At 41.0% G+C, this 21,962-nt stretch overlaps 1 protein-coding gene across 7 annotated transcripts in view; it reads right to left on the bottom strand.

The window, feature by feature from the left end:
* Positions 1–16,639: 16,639 nt before the first annotated feature.
* LOC111148584 (oxysterol binding protein like 6) overlaps positions 16,640–21,962 on the bottom strand; it is a 210,426-nt gene continuing 205,103 nt past the window's right edge. For 4 of the 7 annotated variants that reach the window (XM_022505318.1, XM_022505404.1, XM_022505490.1 and 1 more), the window contains one exon: positions 16,640–20,478. In XM_022505318.1, coding sequence (XP_022361026.1) covers positions 20,370–20,478 — 109 coding nt within the window. In that variant the 3' untranslated portion in view covers positions 16,640–20,369. The remainder of the gene's footprint in view (positions 20,479–21,962) is intronic. The other 3 variants (XM_022505550.1, XM_022505626.1, XM_022505728.1) reach the window with 2 other exon arrangements.

Genomic DNA, 21,962 nt, shown 5'->3' with positions numbered 1-21,962 from the left:
TTACAAAGCTTTGCTAACATGAGTCTAAAATAGCCCTTTTCTAAATCCTAGAGTAGCCCTACTTCTAAAGTATAGTCCCTCCAATATGCCAAATAAATGCCTGGTGTTTTGTGAGATCTCTGCATTCTGGCTGGTCCAAATGCCTAGGTCTCCTAGCACTGGGGAATCTCTGACTCTGTTCAGCTACTGACCCCCCATCCCCACCAGCTGTCCTCTTCTGGACCTAACAGAGTCTCACCTTGCACATTTGCAGCTTAGTATTTGGCCAGATGTGTAATTAACCCAAAATAAGGTAAAGAGGAACAGAGGACAAAAAACAGGAAACAAACAAACAAAACAAACTCCACAGAATTAAACTGTAGAACTAAATGCAACCATATCAATACTTACATTAAATAAAAATGACTAAATATCACAATTAAAATGAGAACAACATATGTAGTCTTTAACTTTCATCGAATGAAGATTACTTAAAACTATACATGATAGGAAGTGGCAGAGCTGGTATTTGGACCAAGTATGTTTTATTTCTGAGCCAGCATTCTTAATTACTAACTTAAAGGTTATCAGGTACAATTCCCATCTCATGTTTGGGTTCTGCTTTACCACGTGCCATCAAATCTCCCAGACTCGGTCTGAACCCTCACAGAAACAACCCACTGAATCACCACAGTTTTGTAATATTTTCTATAGACAGAATAGAAAGAGAACTCAATCTTTCCTCCAATTTAGTTGAATGAAAGGGCTATTAAAATGGTAAATCCTTTCTTAAAGTTGAATAAAAAATCTGTATATCTTCTCACCATCCTTCCTGTATGCTCCATGAAGCAGAGAACAAATCTCATCTTTCCTCATGTCAGGCCTTCATCTTTTTCAGGAGAGTTATTATGTGTCTTCCACTTTAAGGCAAGCTGAGGCAAGCCCTGCCAGAGAGGGTCGACACCAGCCAAGTTGGGCAAGGCAAGGTAACATACCCTATCAATTGGCAACCACACAGGTACTTTTGTGAAGAAATTTCTCATGGACAGATTGGTATTGACCCTTTGTATAGGGTCATAAAATCTGGAGGAAAACCCCTATTGATACTACTTTATGGTGATCTGCTACTAGCAGGACAATATTGATACTTATTACACTTATTTCACAATGAAGATAATTCTTTCTGGAAAATTCCTCATAAGAAAACTGAAATTCAAGTTCCTACACACTCTTTAGCCACCACTGCAAAATCCTGCTTCTTGTGCACGTGACAGTCTTCTCCTTTTTTTCTTTTTTTAATTTTGTATTTATCTATGTATTTGCTTATTTATCTATTTATTTACTTGAGAGAGAAAGAGATTGAGAAAGAGAGAGCACACGCTGGAGGAGAGGCAGAGGGAGAGGGAGAGACCCTCAGGCAGATTCCCCACTGAGGACAGAGCCCATGGGGGCACCATCTCACCACCCTGAGGTCATGACCTGAATCAGCATTACGCAAAGTATCCTTTCTGACTATATTGAAATAGAACTAGAAATCAACAGCAGGTTGAGAGCTGAATCTCACGAGTCTAGAAATTTAAAGATACAGTATTTAGGTTAAAGACAAAATCAGGAGAGTAATCCCAAAATATTTAGAGCAGGGGACATGAAAGTACTGGGTGAAAATTCATGCAACACAACAAGCAGTACTAAGGAACCATGTACAGCTCCAGGTATATTTGATTGAAAACATGAGAAATAAGCTTAGGAAATAAGAGATTACAAAAGGCTAACAAATACAACAAAGAAAACAAGGAGGGAAGTAATAAACATAAGGGCAACGAAATTCATTAAGAAAACCAAAACCACTGGGGATTATACACAAAACCCACAACAACCCTAATAGACCTCTGGCAGAATTTAAGAGAAAACCCAACAAACCAACCGGGAGAGAGAAAATGCACAGAAACAAAGTGAATAATAAAAAGGGGGAAGTAATTACAGACACAGCCAATCTTAAGAAATAATAAACCAGTATTATGAGCGATGGTGCAGCAATAACTTTCAAAACCTAGATAAAACTGACAAATATTCAAAACATGTAAAATTCCAGAAATCTGAATAGACTCATAACCATTAAAGAAATTGAATTGGAAATGAAAAGCTCAACAGAACAAAAACCCAGTCCCAAACAATTTTAGAGAAGTGTTCAATCAAATTTTTCAAGGAACAAATAATTCCTGTTTTCTAAGAATCATTCGAAAATAGAAGGAATGAAAACTATTCCACTACCATTCTGGGGCAACTACTGCTTTGTTTTGTTTTTTAAAGATTTTATTCATTAGATAGATAGAGAGAGAGAGAAGCGCATTGCAGACTCCCCACTGAGCGGGAAGCCCAATGCAGGGCTTGATCCCAGTTCCCAAAGATCATGAATGTGACCTGAGCGAAGACAGATGCTGAGCCACCCAGAGGCCCCCTGGGGTGACTGAAGTAACCTTGAAGCCAAATCAGATAGGGACAGGATAAGAAAAGGGAGTTATAGACGATTTCTTTTATGAACCCATGGGGGCTAAAGATTCTCAGATTATATTGCTGTGCTGTTTCATTTTAACAGGGATTTTAAAAAATGTAATACAAGCATATGGGCGAACTCTACTGTAAATCCAATGAAAACCGAGAGCACTCTGCCTCGTGTTCTATTTTCTCGGCAACACCTGTAACTGAAGCCGAGTTTGTCTGCCCAACAGACGGCAAAGGCAGTCTGGGAGAGGAGACATAGCGTACACAGCGAGGAATGTGTTTACCTTTCCAGTGACTCCTTCTGGCCGCTCTGATGGGACTTCTCCATCCCAGCGTGATAGCCCCACTTGAGGGCCCAAGTTTGCTCTGGCCGTACCTTTATATCCATTCGTCCAGGTGTTTTAAAGGCAAAAGAGAAAAGGTCTGAGTAAAAAGTTGCAGCTTCACTTGTTTAGTCCTGTTAACCCTTTAGTTTGGTTCCTGGCTTCACATTTAAAAGAGCTCCCAATGCCTTGTAAGCGCTCCATAAATATTGGTAGGATGGAAGAGTGACTTCCTAAGGCCCACTTGTCTGTTTAGTGTGAAGGGATTCCGTGGTCTTTAACCCTCTCTGTGGTCTGCAGAACAACGGCCCTTCGAGGATGTGGACAGGCCTAAAGCTCTGGATATGTTAGGTTACACGGCAAAGGGAAATTAAGGTTGCAGATGGAATTAAGGCTGCTAGTCAACTGATTTTCATATAGGAAGATTATCCTGGATTATCTAGCTGGGCTGGATGTAATCACAGGAGTCTTGAAGAGGAAGGAGGCAGAAGAGAGAGACTTAGAAAGAGCTGGTAGCACAAAAAAGATTTGGCTTAAGGTCCCCAGCTGAAGAGGGGAGAACGGGGCCATGAGCCAAGGAAAGGAGCCTGCCTCTAGGACCTAGAAATGGATCCTCACCTTGGGGCTCCGGGAAGGGATGACCCCTGCTGCTAAGTTGATTTTAGCACAGTGAGATCTCCTGGGACCTCTGCTCTGAGCAGCTGTAGGGTAACTAGCGTGTGTTGGTTTAAGCCACTACATTTGTGGCAATTTTTCTACAGCAGCAATGGAAAACAAAAAACCCTTTCCTGATTGCCACTGTTTACACTTAAAATTTTAGTCTCCTTTTACATCTGTGGTTTTCCTTCTTTTTGCTGCAATCATATCTGTACATATTATTTTAAAAATTCTATTTCCCCAGAGCGCCTGGGTGGCTCAGTGGGGTAAGTGTCTTCCTTCAGCTCAGGTCATGATCTCGGGGTCCTGGGATCAAGCCCCACATTGGGATCCCTGCTCAGCCTGGACTCTGCTTCTCCCTTTCCCCTGCCCCTCCCACTGCTCGTGTGCGCTCTCTCTCTCTTGTTCTATCTCAAATAAATACATAAAATCTTTTTTAAAAATTCTATTTTCCTTCACTATTGCCCATATTTGTTTTCTTGTTGAACCTTCTTCTGCTGTTGAACTTGGGCAAGTGACTTAATTTTTAGAACCTCAGCTTCCATAACTTTAGGTTAATGATACCTCCCGTGTATATCGTTGGAACATTAGAGATAATGTTTTAAAGCACCTGGAGCAGAGAAGTTTTTTTTAATAGTCATTATTAAGAGTATAAATATTGAATGCCATGAATGGGGGACCATAGCTTGGAAGATGGAAAGATAAGGAAGCCTAAATCATATTACAGTGGCAAGCTCTAAAATGGATGTAGAAGAATTTTCATAACATTTATTTTGAATACTTACACAAGGATTTGTTTTTACTTTGTGATTAGAGTCCAAATATTATTGCTGAATTTTTTTATGCATGCTACATGTATAAGTCAGTTTGGGCGATTACATAACAAAGTGTGACAGGCTGAGTGGCCTACAAACAACAGACATTTATTTTTCATGGTTCTGGAGGCTGGGAAGTCCAAGATCAAGGTGCTGGTGAGAGCCTGCTTCTTCATTTTAAGGGCACTAATACCATTAGTGAGGGCTCCACTCTCATGACCTAATCACCTCCCAGAGGTCCCACTCACAAATAGCACCACTTTGGAGATTAGATTTCGATGTGTTAGGTAGGAGCTAGACAGGAGCAGTGGAAGGAATGCCCTAAGGCAGAGTTCCAAGTTCTTGAAGGGGAATGATAGAGAGCTGGAGGCAAGGACGTGGTAAATAAACTACACATTAAAAGCTGGCAGTCTCAACATCCCGACCTTGTGACTTCCAAGACCTTGGACCTGATGGATCCAGAGCCACAGGTGAAGAACATGGATTCTCCTCTTCCAGATCTGCCCCAGGGTAACCCCTAGACTCTTTATAATGCATTTGCAACCCCCCCCCCCACACACACACACCATAGAGAAAAGCTGCCATGACAGTTTGGTACAAACCTTGTAGGGTCAACCCCCCTACACTAAACCTGTGGGAGGATTTTACTAAATGATTGGAAACAGCATCCATTGGAGCCCACCCCACTGTACCTCGCCGCTCCTCCCAGAGAGACCCAAAAATATCCAATCCCAAAACAACCCGGGGGACACTTCCCCCTGGTCCACTTAGCCCAAGCGAGGATCCCCACATAAAGCTCATAGGGAATCCAAGGACTGAGACCACCATTCACACAATGCAGACTCCCTCACTTGTACCAAACATGAATTTTGGGAGGGGGAAGGCACAAATACTCAGTCTATGGTATGGCACTACGAGATCACACAAGTTAGATCATCTGTTTGTCTTTGTTAAGTCCCGATATTGGGCCATTTATGGGGATGTTTGCTCGTGGTGAATGGGGAAGTATGTTTCTCCTTCGTATGCTTATGAAACAACCCTGGTTACTGGCCATGAAAGAAGAGATCTGCCTTTAGTTTTCTTTATAACTAGCCTTATGTGAGAGTTCTTTTCAGAGCAGGCAACTAGGAATATTTCCTCTAGAGGCAGTCATTACAGTGGAGAGTTTGAGATTCGAATCACAGGTGAAAAAATGAGCTAAAGTCCTAGATAACAGCTCCAACACTGTCATTAAAAATTGGACTGCCACAATTGAGAAAGTTGGTAGTTGAGACAGATAGCACCCATAACTCTTAGACAATTCTAGACCCCAGTTTGGGGGAGCGGAGGCTGACTCTCTTTCAAGGGAAGGGATAAACCTTGTGTCTGAGTGTGGAGGGAAAAACCTACCATTGCATTTTGGCCTTGGCTTGAAACCACGCTGCCCGTTGTGCCCTCACAGTGTGATACTGAGTGATGGACATGAAGAGAATCCGGGCTATAGCTTGTGGTTTACTGTTGGGTAAATGAGGCATTCGACATGCAGAATTATTGTTGGGGACTCTTCACAGTAGGAAGCCATTACCAAGGCCCCAGTGCCAACAAGAAAGCATGTTAATTCTCCTTTCCTTGACCGCTAATAACTTGTAATAATCATTACATGGGTTACTTGGTCCTGCTGGGTCCCAGCTTGTGAGCTTCTTGCTGATCAAAGTTACCCTCACGGGCAGGCTGTGGTTAAATAGACCCTTTCATCTCTGTGTCTGTGAAGTTCTGTTATGCTGGCCCAGGAGACTCAACTGGCGATCTATAACTTCCTTCTTCTTAAACACAAGAGTGCAATTTTTTAAAAACGACTTTTTGCTTTGACATTAATTATGGATTTATGGCAAGTTGCAAAGATGGTACAGAGAGGACCCCTGTAGTGTTCACTCCATGTCCCTAAAGGGTTACATCTTTTTTTTTTTAAGATTTTATTTATTTACTTGACAGATAGAGATCATAAGTAGGCAGAGAGGCAGGCAGAGAGAGCGCAGGGAAGCAGGCTCATTGCTGAGCAGAGAGCCCGACACGGGGCTCAATCCCAGGACCCTGGGATCATGACCTGAGCCGAAGGCAGAGGGTTAACCCACTGAGCCACCCAGGCGCCCCCTAAAGGGTTACATCTTATGTAACTATTGTACAATATCAAATCCAGGAAATTTAACAATGGTACAAGGTGCATATACATCTATGTCATTTTATTATTTAAAAGACTTTTAATTGTAGCAAGAGGTACATAACATAAAATGTATCATCTTAACCATTTTTAGGCGTAGAGTTCAGTAGTGTTAAGTAGATTCCCATTGTTGTGCAACCGATCTCCGAAACTATTTCATCCTGCAAAACTGAAACTCTATACCCATTAAATACCAGATCTTCATTCCTCACCCCTCAGCCTCTGGCAACTGCTCTTGTACTTTCTACTTCTATGAATTTGTACTTTCTATTTCTATGAATTTTGCAGGTGCCTCATAGAAGTAGAATGTAGTACTTGTCTTTCTTGTGACTGTTTTAAGTCATTTAGCATAATGTCCCCAAGTTTCATCCACATTGTAGCATATATCAGAATTTCTTCCCTTTTAAGGCTGAATAATATTCCACTGTATGTGTTTACCACATTTTGTTGATCAGTTCATTTATTGATGGACCCTTGTGTTGGTTCCACCTATTGTGAATAATGGTATGAACAGGGATGCACAAATATCTCTTTGAGGCCCTGATTTCAATTATTTTGGGTATTGTTAGGGGCTGAATTGTGTCCCCCTCAAATTCATATGTTGAAATTCTAGCCCCCAGTATTTCAGAGTGTGACTGTATTTGAAGAGAAGACCTTTTAAGAAGTGACTAAGTCAAAATGAGGCCATCAGGGTAAGCCCTAATCCAATCTGACTGCATTCCTTTTAAGAAGGACATTTGGGGGATGCCTGGGTGGCTCAGTTGGTTGGACGACTGCCTTCGGCTCAGGTCATGATCCCGGAGTCCTGCGATCGAGTCCCGCATCGGCCTCCCAGCTCCACGGGGAGTCTGCTTTTCTCTCTGACCTTCTCCTCGCTCATGTTCTCTCTCACTGTCTCTCTCTCAAATAAATAAATAAAATCTTTAAAAAAAAAAAAAAGGACATTTGGTCACATTGAGAGATGCCACAGGGGCAGGCATATACAGAGAGACAAACATGGGAAGAGGCAACAAGAGGGTGACCATCTGTCAGCCAAGAAGAGAGAGCTCAGAGGAAACCAAACCCACCTGAGCCTTGATCTTGGATTTCTAGCTTCCAGAACTGTAAGAACATAAATGTCTGTTGTTTAAGACACCCAGAGTGAGGCATTGTATTATGGCGCCCATAGCAAATTTTACAGGCATATACTCAGAAGTGGAATTGCTGGATCATATGATCAACTTTAATTATTTTTTGGGAATTCCTATACTGTTTTCTACATCAGCTGCACCATTTTACATTCCTACCCATAGTGTACAAGGGTTCCAATTTCTCTATATCCTTGCCAACACTTGTTATTTTGTTTTTATTTTTTATTTGTTTTAAGAATTGCCATCCTAATAAGACTAATATGGCATCTTGTTGTGGTTTTGATTTGCATTTCCCTGTTTAGTGATGCTAAGCATCTTTTAATGTGCTTGTAGGCTATTTGTGTACTTTTTTGGAGAAGTGTCTATTCAAGCCCTTTGCCCATTTTTTGATCAGGTTGTTTGGTTTTTTGTTGTTGAGTTGTATGTTCCTTCCTTATCTTTTGAAAGTCCTCTTTTTAGGCCTAAGCCCTCAGAAAACCAAAAAGCCAACAGGAAGAAAGGGCTTCTAGGAACCTGATTTTGGAAAGAGTGGGGGATACAGATGTATAGGGTAGAGACACGTGACTTGAATGAAAAGTTATGTTTCACAGAGTAATATGAAAATGCACCTTCTGCTGCTCTATGTGCTAGATCATGATCTTCAGGCATAGTGTTCTTAAAATAACAACTAACTTTTCAAGTACATGCTGATGCTTCTTCTGCAGGCTTGGACATTCTGGAGTTTTGTTTTGTTGTTGTTGTTGTTGTTGTTTTAATAACCTGGCTTTCATGTTGAAAGACCGAAAGCACAAACAGACAATGGCCAGACCATATATGACAATAGAACTCTCAGCCAGAACCTCTGCAACCATCAGCCCAAATAGCCCACAACTTCAGGACTCAGTCTATGGCTCCAGCTTCCCTCTTTTGCCTCAGTTTCCAACTCAGGACCAGAGAAAGCCAAATATGCTTCCCAAGCTAAATAAGCTATATTGCTTCTAGTGAGCCTGCCTCCATCTTCCCAATGCCAACAACTTTCCATCTAGGCATATCTGAAATTTCTTTTCAGTATAGAACTTCCCAACTCCCCTGTCTGCCTCCGAGTCAGTCTCTGCCAAATGCAAGTGATGGTGGCTCCCTTGCTTGCTAAAGCAAGATCTGAATAAATATCCTCTGTTCTCATGTGGATGGTCTTCATTGTTTCCATAATGTGGTCATTGATTTCATTGTGGTGGGTGAAATCGCCAGTGGTGGATGATAAATGTTAAAAGAAACATTTTAAATGTTTATTTAAATGTTTAAATAAAAATAAACATTTTGTGCAGGCCACATATTCTTCATCAAATTTCCTGAGAAAGACAAATTTCTTCTTTCATGTTTTGACTCCTCACCGAAGAGAAGATACCACTTGGGATAAAGAGACTCCACAGCGAAAAGTATTAGTACGATGGCTGTGGGCACTAAAGGTTGTGTGGATGATAAGAAATATGAAGATACTTGCATGCTCTGTTATCATTTTTTCTAAGATTTTATTTATTTGTTTGTTTCTTTATTCATGTGAAAGAGAGGGTACAAAAGCAAGCAGGGGTGGTAGGGAGGGAGAAGGACAAGCAGATTCTGTATTGAGCACAAAGCTCGATTTGCGGCCTGATCTCAGGACCCAGAGATCATGAACTGAGCTGAAATCAAGAGTTAGATGCTGGGACACCTGGGTGGCTCAGTTGGTAAACTGAGGTAAACATGACCTGCCTTCGGCTCAGGTCATGATCCCAGGTTCCTGGGTTGGAGCCCTACATTAGGCTCCTTGCTCAGCAGGGAGCCTCCTTCTCCCTCTGTCTGCAGCTCTGCCTACTTGCACTCTCCCTATCTCTCTTTGACAAGTAAATAAATAAAATCTTTAAAAAAGAAGAAGAAGAAGAAGAAGAAAGAAAGAAGAAAGAAAGAAAGAAAGAAAACCTCCCTTTAAAAAAAAAAAAAGAAAGAAAACCTCCCTTTAAAAAAAAAAAAAAAGAGTTGGATGCTTAACCGACTGAGTCATCCAGGTGCCCCTGTTATCATTCAAATCTGACTTTCTAAGGTTCTTGTCTCGTTTGGATGTTTGCCAAGGGAAAAACGTAAGAGGAAAAAACCCACTGTGTTGAAACATCAGGATTTTTGTTTCACTAACAGGTTATCAAAATGAAACCGACTTACATTGGCAGAATTGTTCAGATTCCTGCTCTTGGTGCTAGACAACAGATGCCACTTGCTCTACACGAACTACTCCTCTCTCTCGCCTTAACACAGAAAACACATCTGTGGTCAATTCTCATTTGTGTAATGATGCCGTCAATGGAGCATACAGGTATATACTTGCTACCGTGGAGTTTCCATACTACTTTTATATTCTTACTTATAAGGGCTTAATTTAAATTTCACACAGGCTCTTTTGTGATTTTTTTGTGAAATTTTCCTTCTGGTCCCCAAGGATAGGATTGATAAGAGGTTACCTTTTTGAAAAAACTTTTTTTTAAGATTTTATTTTTTTGTCAGAGAGAGAGAGAGAGAGAGTGCACAAGTAGGCAGAGGCAGAGAGAGAGAGAAGCAGGCTCCCCACTGAGCAAGGAGCCCTATGTGGGACTAGATCCCGAGACCCTAGGATCACGAACCCAGCGGAAGGCAGCGGCCTAACCGACTGAGCCACCCAGGCGTCCGAATAAGAGGTTACCTTTTAATCCCAACTGCCTCATTAGAGACAAGCCAATGAGAATAGAAAGTGAGTTTGTTTAGAGAGGAGGGCTGAGAGAAGCTTTTTCTCATTTATAAAGGATGGGACTTCCCCAATTCAAACAAATCTTTTTCTCATTTCAAGTTAAGAATGTTATGGGAGTTTGGTTTTCCTAATGCTTTAAACCAGGGTTTACTTGAAATAGGGGTTGACTATTCCAAAGTCCCATCTATTTAGTGCCATATGGAGTCATCCAGTCATCACAGTGACATGAGTCTAAATTTAGGATGATACCCTTAGTCACTCACCCTCATAAGAGTGGCACCCAGATGTGGTACAGTATGGTGGGAGAAGTCAAAGAAAAGACTAGGGGCAGGTCATTGCTAAAGATGGTCCCATGACAATGTGGTGCTCTGTGCTCCCACTTCCTTTATCTCTAGAGCTTTATGCCTTGCTGAATGAGTTTACTCAGGAATGGATGCTACTGAGGCTCCTTGCCCCTGACAGTTACAGATTTTATTTTCCCAATTAATTAACTGAATTAATCACTTTCACAGAACTGGAAAATCCTTTTTACAAAAAAAAAAAAAGGTTTCAACACATACTTGCTTATTTTTAATGTAATGAAAAAAATTCAAAGCTATTTTCTCCACAGACTTACACTTTCTGCTGTCAGCAATCTCCACAGGGAGCTGCATCCATCCATTCATTCATTTAATATGTATTTCTTGTACACCTACAATATGACAAGCACTATTTTAGGTAAAGGTGAAAGATTTTTGTGAAAGAATCATTTTCGATGTCTTGAGCATCTGGCTATTCTGTTATTGAATGAGAGATTTTTTTACTTTCTCTATATTCGCATTGTGCAACGCACCTCCTCCTACTTGTCAGTCATTGTGGTAGACTGAATAGTGTCCCCCAGAGATGTCTTTCTCCTAATTCCTGGAATCTGGGAACGCTATTTCATATGACAAAAGGGATTTTCCAGATCTGATTATATTAGAGACCCGAGATGGGGAGATTATCCTGGATCGTCTGGGTGGGCTCTCAATATAACCACGGTATTTTAATAAAAGCCAGGAGGAAGATTTGACTACATGAGAGGAGAAGGCCCTGGGATTACAGAGGCAGAGATCAGAGGGATGTGGCCACAAGCGACGTAATGCAGGCTGCCATCAGAAGCCGAAAAAGACAAGGAAAAGACCAACTGGGCCAGAACTTTGACGTTGGCTCTGTAGGACTTATTTTGGACTCCTACCCCTCCAGAACCCGTAAAGGAATAAATATTTGTTGTTTTAAGCAACTAAGTTTATGGAATTTTTTAGAGCACCAATAGGAAACTCATACAGCCTAGGTTTTAGAATTCATAATTATGACTTACAAAAGTAGAGTCTGGGACAGCTCTAAAACCACTGACGTTGTTCATAAATTAGCAGCTTTGCAAATTTCCCCCACTGGCTAGAAAGAAGAAAATTTCTTTCTTGTGGTTCCCCAGATCTGTTGGGAAGGCAGCACCACGTGAGATGACATCAGAGAGACAGGGCCTCCCAGAATTGTCAACATTAAAGCATGGATAATACCACCCACACAGTTCTGTCATCAGGATCTGTCCCAAATGTTAACAAATGAAAAATAAAACATCTCAATGAATAATGAATAATCTGAGGGGTTCTAGCCACGCTAGCTTTAGGCATTTTCATCAGCTGAGCTAGGCTGCCTGTGGAAAAACATATTTTCCTGAACAGAGTAAGTTGAGAACATTCCATTAAATAACATTAACGCTGTCTGGCAAATTCGTGAGGAATTTAGAAAATGAGCTTGAACTCTCAGGGCTGAGGCTACAAACCCGAACATTACTGATTAAAAAAGCCACGCTGGGGGTGCTCCCCGCCCTGCCATCCTCCCGTGTCATTAGATACTGTGTTGCGGCCTAGTTAGGGGCTCATCTGTATTTATCCCAGTGTGCACCCATATTTTGTACCCAGGAAGCTAAAATGACACCAAGAAATCACTCCCTACGAATCCGCAATAGTGTCGTGTCAGCGGGGCTACATGTACTCGTAAGAGGTTCATTCTCTGGCGTGGTTTCTTCCCTGGACCAGGGAAGTGACAGGGCAACCATGATTCCATAATCACAAATTTATGAGACGCAAATAAAAGTCTCATCTACTACTCTTTGCGTCTCTTTGCTACTTAGTTTGCATTTGCTTTCCTGTTGCTTGTTCGGTACAGCAAGGGGAGGGGTATTCCTTTGTATCTGGAGTTTTCTCAGTCTGTCTGTGCCTCTCTTCCTCCATCTCTCTGAGAAATTCTAGGGTGTACACAGCAAAAGACGCAAGGAAGGAAGATTTCTTTGTGTGCTCCTGCCACCCACATGAACATTTCTCACTCTAATCCTGGGACCCCAACTCCAGGAGGTGCGCTCACAAGACCCTCACATGTCCGTGGGACAACGTCAAGATGACACACTACCCCAGGAACACCCCACAGTGAACCGGGCTGCCGAAAGTCCTATGCACTTGACATATTTTAGCAGGATCCAAATAGGGCAACTGCCAATATTTTCAGAGGAAACTGATTTGGGGATTCTAGTGACCAAATGTTTCGTATATTGCTTTGACACTGCCTCTGAAAATACTTCCTCCTCCACCTCTTTATAAGAAATCAGAGATTTGGAGGTCAAGACTCAGGAATCTTCTGCTTACAATGTGCACAAAGATTAAAAACAACATACACTGTCACTATTTTATTGAAAGAGTTTTCCTCAGTGACAGTAAACACTCCCTATGAACAGTCTCTTTCTGAGAGAGGACTATTGGATGAGGACAAGCCAATCCCTAGGGGTTTTCCCAAGAGCCCAGCAATGGAAAAACTCATCTGTGTGGGCTTGAGTTTCCTGTAGCGTTTAAGAACTACATACACTTTTACTCCTATAATCTAGAAACAAAATAGAAAACTGAAACCAGCTTCCTAAGTCTTCATATACATAAGTTCAAAACTCAGGGAGAAGTCTTTTGTCCTAGTACTTGATTTGAACACAGTTTGTGCATCGCTGCTATATGAAAAAATGAGCTGGAAATGTAGTCAATGTAAGTATTCAATTTTCTTTAAACCCAACTTGAAGTCTCTCGCTGGAGATACAAATATTTACTCATTTTGTGGACAGGTCATTAGACCACGCTACACACAAAACTCAAGCCTCTTTATGTAGTTTAAAATTTATTGAGTTTCCTGTGCTCTTACAAATGTAACATTCTGGTACACAACATTCATTGAAGAGGCACAATTCTTATTTTGAGGTGACACAGATTAGACAGTATTTTTCAGTGAATAATTACTCTTTCAGTAGGAAATTTAACTATAAGCTATTTTTTTTTTTGTAGAAAGTTGCTTGAAATTCTACTCCCAATATAAGACAAAATTTAATTTTTTCTATCTCAAAATGACCATATGCAAACTAACAGTATGACTATTGCCTTTATACGTTCAATTATAAGCAGAATAATTTCACAGTGGAGTTTTTTTCAAACAAAAATTTAAAAAATATAATATTTTCAGGGAAGAAGCTGATGTGGATAAAGAATTTGCTGTTATACCTCGTTATGAAAATCTGTCAGGTGACCAAGAGCGTGCTTTGCCACAGAATTTCCCTGTGGGCTTCCACCAGCCAGGAGGCCCTCCTCAGACCAATTTTAAAACTTCCTTTGGAGCCATGAACCAAATCTAAGAGGGAGGGGAAGGTGAGGCAGAAGAGGTTGGTCCATTGCTTTGAAGAGTAGAAGTTCTGTTTATCTGGGCGGGTTAGAATTTCCCCAGAACAGACTTTTATGGTCTCTGGTTAACACAGTCTCATCTTTCAGGCTTCAGAGTTCTGTCTTCCCTCCTCTTCATGTCCATATCACAGCACTGGCCTCAGGACAGAAGTCATCAAACTGACAAGAAGCCACGCATGGCGGGTGAGTCACAAGTCACCGAGCTCTAGTCAGTTTTTATTCCTTGAAGCAGACTTTCTTGTTGACTCCTAAATGTCGCTATGAGACAACAAAAAACAAAATCCTGAGATTGGAGCAGGGACCAGGAAGTGGTTGGTGGGGCTAGCCCATGCTCATGGGGGTTTCCCATCTGCCTCAAAATTTCTTAGGGGCCAAGGATGCTTGGTAAAATGCAGATTCTTGGTCCACACTCTAGATTTAGGGAATCAGAATCTTCATAGGGAAGCTCAGGAATCTGCCTTTAAATAAACATCCAAGGCAATAACTTGGCCCCTTGGGATCCACTCGCATGCCCCCACGGAGAATGACCCTCGGTCCACTTAGGGAGCCTACATTTCCTTCTCAGATTCCATTTCTCTTTTATTCATTCTTGGCTTTTTTCTTCATTAGCATTTAATGTCAATCATGCTGTATTTAATGGTCTCTGGAAAAGTTTTCTACTTTTGAGCAACAAGCTTTGCGGGGCAGGAAAGAAGGAATAAGCTTGCACAAAGGCCAATGCCAGGAAGCAACCTGGACTGCAGTTACTTCATTTCCATGAACTTTCTGGAAGTTAGGCTTACTTGATTTCCAGATGAGGAGTGAGCGCATTCGGAAAGGTGGAAAGGCAGCCTTTTTAGCCCCGGAGCTTTCGAATGTTTGTGACCTCAAAGTGGAGCTAGGTTGGTAAAAAAGAAAGCAGCAAAGCCTACTTCCTGCGTCATTTTTATCAAGACGCCATCATTTCTAGAGCAGTCATTCTGGATTCTCACGGCTTTGTCAGTGATGCATTCCTTACAAACAAGACGAAAACCCTTCCCAGGGTTTCCACAGCACTGACAACAAGTTCATTGTTATCATTATTGTGGATTACCCCCCACTCCAAAGATGGAAATGAATTCATTAACGGTCATTTTGATATGAAACAGTTTACTGTCTTCTATTTAAAATTTAAAATTTCTACTTGGCCACCAGACCTAGAACTTAATGAGATCCTCTTTTAATGTGTTAGTACTGATGGTGGAATACTGGGGTAGTGGCACGGGAGGTGTTTGGTGGCACATATCTACCCTAAGCACACGGTCTTCGGGAAAAGTCCCATATGCAATAAAGACAAGAAAATATGCAGAGTTTTAAGAAGTAATGAAAGCAGATCAACGACTGTCTCGGGGTGGCAGATGGGGAAGGTCAGGGGAGGGAAGAGAAAGGGGTGGAGGAAATGTTTGGTGGTGATGGATTACATTATTGTGATTGTGGTGATGGTGTCAAGAATGTATATATGTCAAAATGTATCAAATTACTCATTCATACATGTAAAGTTTTTGCCAGCTCTAGCTCGATAAGTTGGAAATGACTGAAAAAAGTTTCTAGCAACTACATCATTTCCTAAAGAAATAACTGGATGATAATAGGGGATGGGGAAGTTGGTGCCTACGATGAAAGAAATAAGTTTAGCATTTCTTCTGTTTAACAGTAGTAAATTTGTGCTTACTTTATTAACCTAAAGAAAGAAGAAACGGGTAGACTCAAAGAATTATACCTTATTTTCTGAAAACTCAAGATCCTTTTAATCACCATTGCCCTAGTTTATATTTAGAAGGAAGCATAATGGGGAAAAATTGCAGGAAATAAGAAATTGTTGTTTTATGTTTTTTTTTCCTACCAATCTGAAGAAACCAAGGAAACGAATAATATGTAATTATGGGGCAATTTTAAATCCATGAACATTTATTAATGTTCCACGGAGGGTTAATGCAGAGGTTCCCTGCAACTGTGCATAAATTTTGCATATTTTTCCCATACTCACTGACACAGTGCAAAAGAATAGACATGTGTATCCCTGCCCCTTGCTCTGTTAGGATCAGAGGCAGGAGAAAAAGGATGGCGGTTTTGGAAAACAAAAAGATGCATGTAACAGACAGGAAACTGCCCCGTGTAAGTTGCCTTAATCATGGGGCTTCACTAGCTCCGAATTTTGGCCGTGCTGCTTCACCACAACGATTTTTAAAGAATTCTGTTTTTAGATCTCCTTTTGAAAGAATTAAAGCTAACCCTTCTTAAGCAGTTTATCATTTTCTCTAACAGCAAAGCCTGCAGTGAAGTTCTTACAATTCAGTCACATAGGTGCATTCTCACAGTCATGTATTAAAGCTAAACAGGCTTAACGGAAGATTCATGCAATGTATACTTTAAAGGTATCAATTTTATAAAAATCTAGAGGGCTTGATCATGTTTTGATAAGCAGTACTTCCAAATGATTGGGAAGCTTTTGAAAACAAACAAACAAAACCCCAACAAGACCAAAACACTTTAATCTTAGCTCCAATTACATTTTTTTCATCTTTCCCCCAAAAAGAACATTTCTAGAGCACAAGATAGATTCATAATTGTTTAATTAGATACATTATATATATCCTGAACATAATGGCTCCCATAGAAAGAAACTAGTATTTTGTACACAAACTTTATTTACTGTGCCACATTCATAATATAATGACTTGAGCCAAGTGCAAACATTGATTATACCCCCTGGCGTGTGAGGAGCTCTGCTCCCCCAAACACTTCATTATCCAGGATGATAGGGGACAAGATTAGACAAGATGGAGAATTAATTTTTGTAATAACAAAATTATACATTAGATTATGATTATAAAGTCTTCTCCAGCCACAGCCGTAACCAGAACTAAGCAAACCACTGATCAGGTTCCTCTTTAACCCCTGCCTTCCAAGTGCTCCTTCAGGCAGGGGCTAACACTATTGGTTAGTGGGATTGCTGAAAGGCACGGGGACCAGAACAATGAAGAGGAGCAAAAGGTTTGGAAAATCAACAACCTGGCATCCTCTGTATGGACGACCCCTTGGTTTCTCTTCCTTGGTAAATACATTTGGTAGTTTTTATGTCACATATAATTGATAGGCAATATTAAAAGGTATCTTAAATGAGGTTTATTTTTACAACTGCCTGGAAATTATGGGATACTTGTAAGTAACCCATGAAAAATAATGACTTAATTAAAAAAAATAACGGCAAAATCTGAGAGTACATTTGCACCCTGGGTGGCAGCATATGGAAGCAAAATGATTGGTTTCTGGTCGGCCTCTATGAGTGCTGGTGTGTGCCATCGATCTGCTCAGTCTAGCCATATTTACAGGGCCATCATCACTTATTACTGCTTTCCTTAATGACCAGCTCAGAAAGATGAAGGAGCTGATGAATAAATCATGGGGGAGGTATAAAGATATATTAAGTCTTGCTCTAGTTTAGATTGTTCTGGGGAAAAACAAATAAGAAATGTACCCTTGAAACAAAGAGGCTTATATAAAATTCTAAGAAATAAGTCAGGTTTTATCAGGAATGATCTAACATTTATTCTGTTTGCTGTTTAAACTAGTCTCAAAAGCCCCCAAATTATGTGGATGAAAATCCCAAACAGAGAAAGTCTGATAATTCTAAAACCGCGATATCAATCAAAAGTTAAAAAAAAGGGGGGGGGGAATAGGGCAGGGAGTGGGTGGGATGAGACCATTACATGGGCATGAATACTTAATAGGGAGAATTGTGAATCAGGTATTATAGGAATATTATCTAAAACTTAATTGATCACTTGAATTGGGAGTCTAATCAGGATGTCTGGATCTTAAAATAGATTCTAAATCTGGAATATTATAAAATGTGGTGCTTTTCATTAACGTGACATTCTTCCCATTCTCATCTTGAAATCCTAATCAGAGTTTCAGGTTAGCTTTGACCAACATTTACCTACTTGATTTGTTGCTTGAACTTGTCTAATGAAGGTCCTTTCTAGTCGTTACTCTTTTTCTCAATTTCAGCCTGAATACCAGGTATGGTAGTTGCTTCCCTGATGGGCCCTGGGTCCTCTTCCAGCTGTCTGATACACCCACAGTCACCTAATGCCTCACCTTCCTACTTCTCTACTCGCAGTACCTTTGCTTTGCAGAATTCTCTTCTTATTTTTAGGCTAGATATTTTGAGACTGTTGAGGGAAGTGCTAGTAAGTACAGACCAGAACCCCTTTAAATAGTATTTAAAGCTTTACCAACTGCGGGAGAACAGACTTCTACGGGGAAGAATTAGAATTTAGAACTAGACTTAGAATTTAGAATTAGAATTTAATTAAATTCTAATTAAAATTAAAGGCATGTATCTCAGGATGCAGATAAAAAGACGTCACAATGAATGCACAGAAAAAAATCAATAACAAGGGAATAATTTTACTACCTCGGGGCAAGCCACCTATAGATTTAAGATGGGAATTAAAGGCATTGAGAATTCTAGGGAAGGTGTTGCTCCAGTGGAATGCTTAGATCTGGCGATGGATTAGGGCATTTACTATTGAAAAGGAAATTTCACTTTAAACCCTATGGTACACATAATGTAGGGACTCCATACAAGGTGGGGAGGGCGGATGGGCGGCGGGATGCGCTTCAGAACTAAAACACTGCTCCACCTAGTGGAGACTCCGGAGTTTTCCCTTCTGCTCTCAGCAAGTGGTTAGGGTTTGAGAGTGGGTTAGTCATTCATTAGGAATGCTTTGCTGAGGAGAAAGAACACTAAAATCAACACCTCATAACCAAATGTAAAATGTCAATAACCTTGTTATCAGAGTTTAAAATAGCACTTAAAACCTGATGGTAAGATTCCAAGAATAAAGCATATGTAATTTTATAATTCTCTAGGAAAAACTCAGAAGAGTTGTTTTTTTTTTTAAACATACAGGCATTTATATAGTCATCTACGTGCAGAAACTCAGGAACACTGATGCAAGTTTCTTACAAAAGCCTCTGTATATTGGAAGAAAAAACAAATCCTGAAGTATGCAAAGCATATTTCTGCCCTTCCCCCCACCCCCACCACCGCCCCGGCTTTTGTTGGGATGGATAAATTCCTTAGCTTATTTTATTATCTCTGCCAATAGCAAGGCAAATGCCTAATAGGTTGTTACGTATCATACAGGATCACTTGATGGGAATATAAAATATGGTTTTGCATAGAACTCATTTAAACAATGCAAATAAGCTACCAGTATGCCCGCTTCTGCTCCCAGTGGGTTTCTGTGAGTGCCCACGGCTTGGGCCCAGGACGAGATGCAGGTTACGTTGTGTTCCGCTCAAAAATAGCTCTGTTTGCAGTGACTCCTAAGCCCACGCAGAAATCCCACAGGCTTTCTGTTACTTCCTTCTATGGTTTTAACACTGATGCCAAGTGTTCAAATCAAATACAGATATTGCCAAAGAATAGGGCACACTGTGAGATTAGGTGGAAGAGGATTTATTATCTGGTCGCAGGACAGGAACTTGACGAGCAATGTGAAAACAGAGATCTAGTGAGTACACCTTTTCCTTCTTGCCCTTCAGACAGATGATACAGGAACTAACATATCAAATAAAAGCATGTGTAGTTTACTTTTTGAAAATCCACTTACGTTAGTCTCTTACTTGTTCTGATCCCAGAAAGTGAATCACGCCATGATTCCAAAGAGCCGTCCCTCACATTAACCTATGAGCACACATTTAAAAAATGATTTATTGTACATCTTTGCATTTCTTAAGGCATGAACAATGGCGTACAGATGGAACAGGGTCTGAGGAGTATCACATCTTTTTTGACAAGGTCCGCACAAGTACACCACATCCAAAAGACACACTCGAAGGCTGAGCTGACCGACTGCCGTGGCCCTGGAGCTTCTATGATGCGGGTATGGTGCTTCCACACAAAGCCCGAACGCGTGGTTTACATGTCGTGTTGCTTTAAGCTCTCTGGATCAGCTTTAAGCACCAGTTACAGTTTGTTTTCTTTACAAACACTTCAGACTTTGGATTTTGTATTCTGCTCCTTTTATTCGGCTTCTCAAGGAGGGCGTGGATGTTTTTTAAGGGATATGGTTGCAGCAAAACAGAAAGGATCCAAAAGTGGTTAGGGGCCTCGTCTAATGCACTTCTGAAAGTCCATTATAAAGATGAATAGAAAAGCAAATGGTCGGTTTTCAGTCGACCCAGAAACCACGCGGAGCTCTAGGAAACATAATTGTGCATAGTTATTTATTCATTCAGAGCGTGATATGTTGGCTAGCTCTACATTCCCCGTTTACCAAAGAACAGGGCTGTCTACTTTGCTAAACCCAGGGTCCTTCCGCAGCTCCCAGTAGGTATCATTAGAAACCCAGGCTTCTCTTTGATTGGCATCAATAACTTTTCTGTGGAAATATAAAAATCAACATTAGACACAAATCACATCAAGGTGGCCTGGTCATTGGACCCTCTCCCGTAGATAGGATGTGTATGGAAAAGGGGTACTCCATAAACCAGTTAGTGTCCTATCTGCTTATTGATGACTTGACTATTTTTTTTAAAGATTTTATTTATTTATTTGTCAGAGAAAGAGAGAGAGAGAGACAGCAAGCATATGAGCAGGAAGAGCGGCAGGCAGAGGAAGAGAGAGAAGCAGGCTCCCTGCTGAGCAGGGAGCTGGACATTGGGTTCAATCCCAGCACCCTGGGATCATGACCTGAGACAAAGGCAGACACATAACTGACTGAGCCACACAGGTGTCCCTGTCTTGACTATTTTTGACCAAAAAGAAACTCCGTTTTGTTTGTGTTATTTGTTTGAAATAGGATGGGGTCATGGGGAGAGGGACAAAGGGCACAAATAAATCACTTCTAGGCAAGGCTAGAAAGTGAACTGCCCCCCACCCCCAAAATCAGGTACATAATGCCTACGTGGCACAGTCATTGACTCTTGATTTCAGCTCAGGTCATGATCTCAGGTTGTGAGATCGAATCCCACATTGGGCTCCAAGCTCACTGGGGAGGCTGCTCTGGATTCTCTTTCTCTCTCTCTCTCCCTCTGCTCCTCCCCTGATACGTTCTCCCTCTCTCAAATAAATCTCCAAAAAAAAAAAAAAAAAAAAAAAGTAAGTAAATAAATAAAAAAGAAAGAAAGAAAAAGCACGAACAAGTTCTATACTAAGAGCTTCAGGCCCCAGACCCACAAGAATACTGCTTCGCTTGCAGGGAAGAGTACGCAACCACAGTAGTCCGTGAGCCCCCGCATGGTCCACAACCAGAGTGCACTTTCAACATCAAAAGGGCAAGGCTGCATTCCTCCCCAAGACAGTCATGAGAGGGCAATTCTAAAGGATAGGAGGTTATTCTGGGCTGATATACCCTGGCTCTGGAGGGTAACAGATGGATCTGGAAAACACAGCTTCATCTGTGTGATTTATATATAATCCTTCAAATAATCCTGTAATAATCACCCATGACGGTACCACAGAAGGAACAAATCTGAACGACACAAGCCCCATACAACAGAAATAAAATCAAACACTAATGAAGCCAGGATGACCTTGTGGGCAGTGGGTGTCCCACTGTGGCCTTGAGCTGAGGGGTGGAAACAAGTTTCCACCATTCTCAATGCTGTAGCTGAAGTAGAGAGAGCATTGTGGGCAAGGCCCTAACCCTTCCTGCTGTCCATGAAAAGAAAAGAGCCGTGGAAGAGAACTGACTTGTATGTTTACAGACTGTTCACAAGTGCAAGATCTAGTCCAATACCTCCACTACCAAAACCAAAGTTACCCTAATCAGTTTAATTTTAAGCTGCTTGTACACTAAACTATGCCTCATTTTCTCTTTTCACCTGGGGTTTCTCATGGCTGGTGGCCATCATTTGCTAAACA

The sequence above is a fragment of the Enhydra lutris genome, unplaced genomic scaffold, assembly GCF_002288905.1.
Source record: "Enhydra lutris kenyoni isolate GAN:26980312 unplaced genomic scaffold, ASM228890v2 scaffoldscaffold1, whole genome shotgun sequence".
NCBI lineage: Eukaryota > Metazoa > Chordata > Mammalia > Carnivora > Mustelidae > Enhydra > Enhydra lutris.
This window is presented reverse-complemented; position numbering and strand designations above follow the sequence as displayed.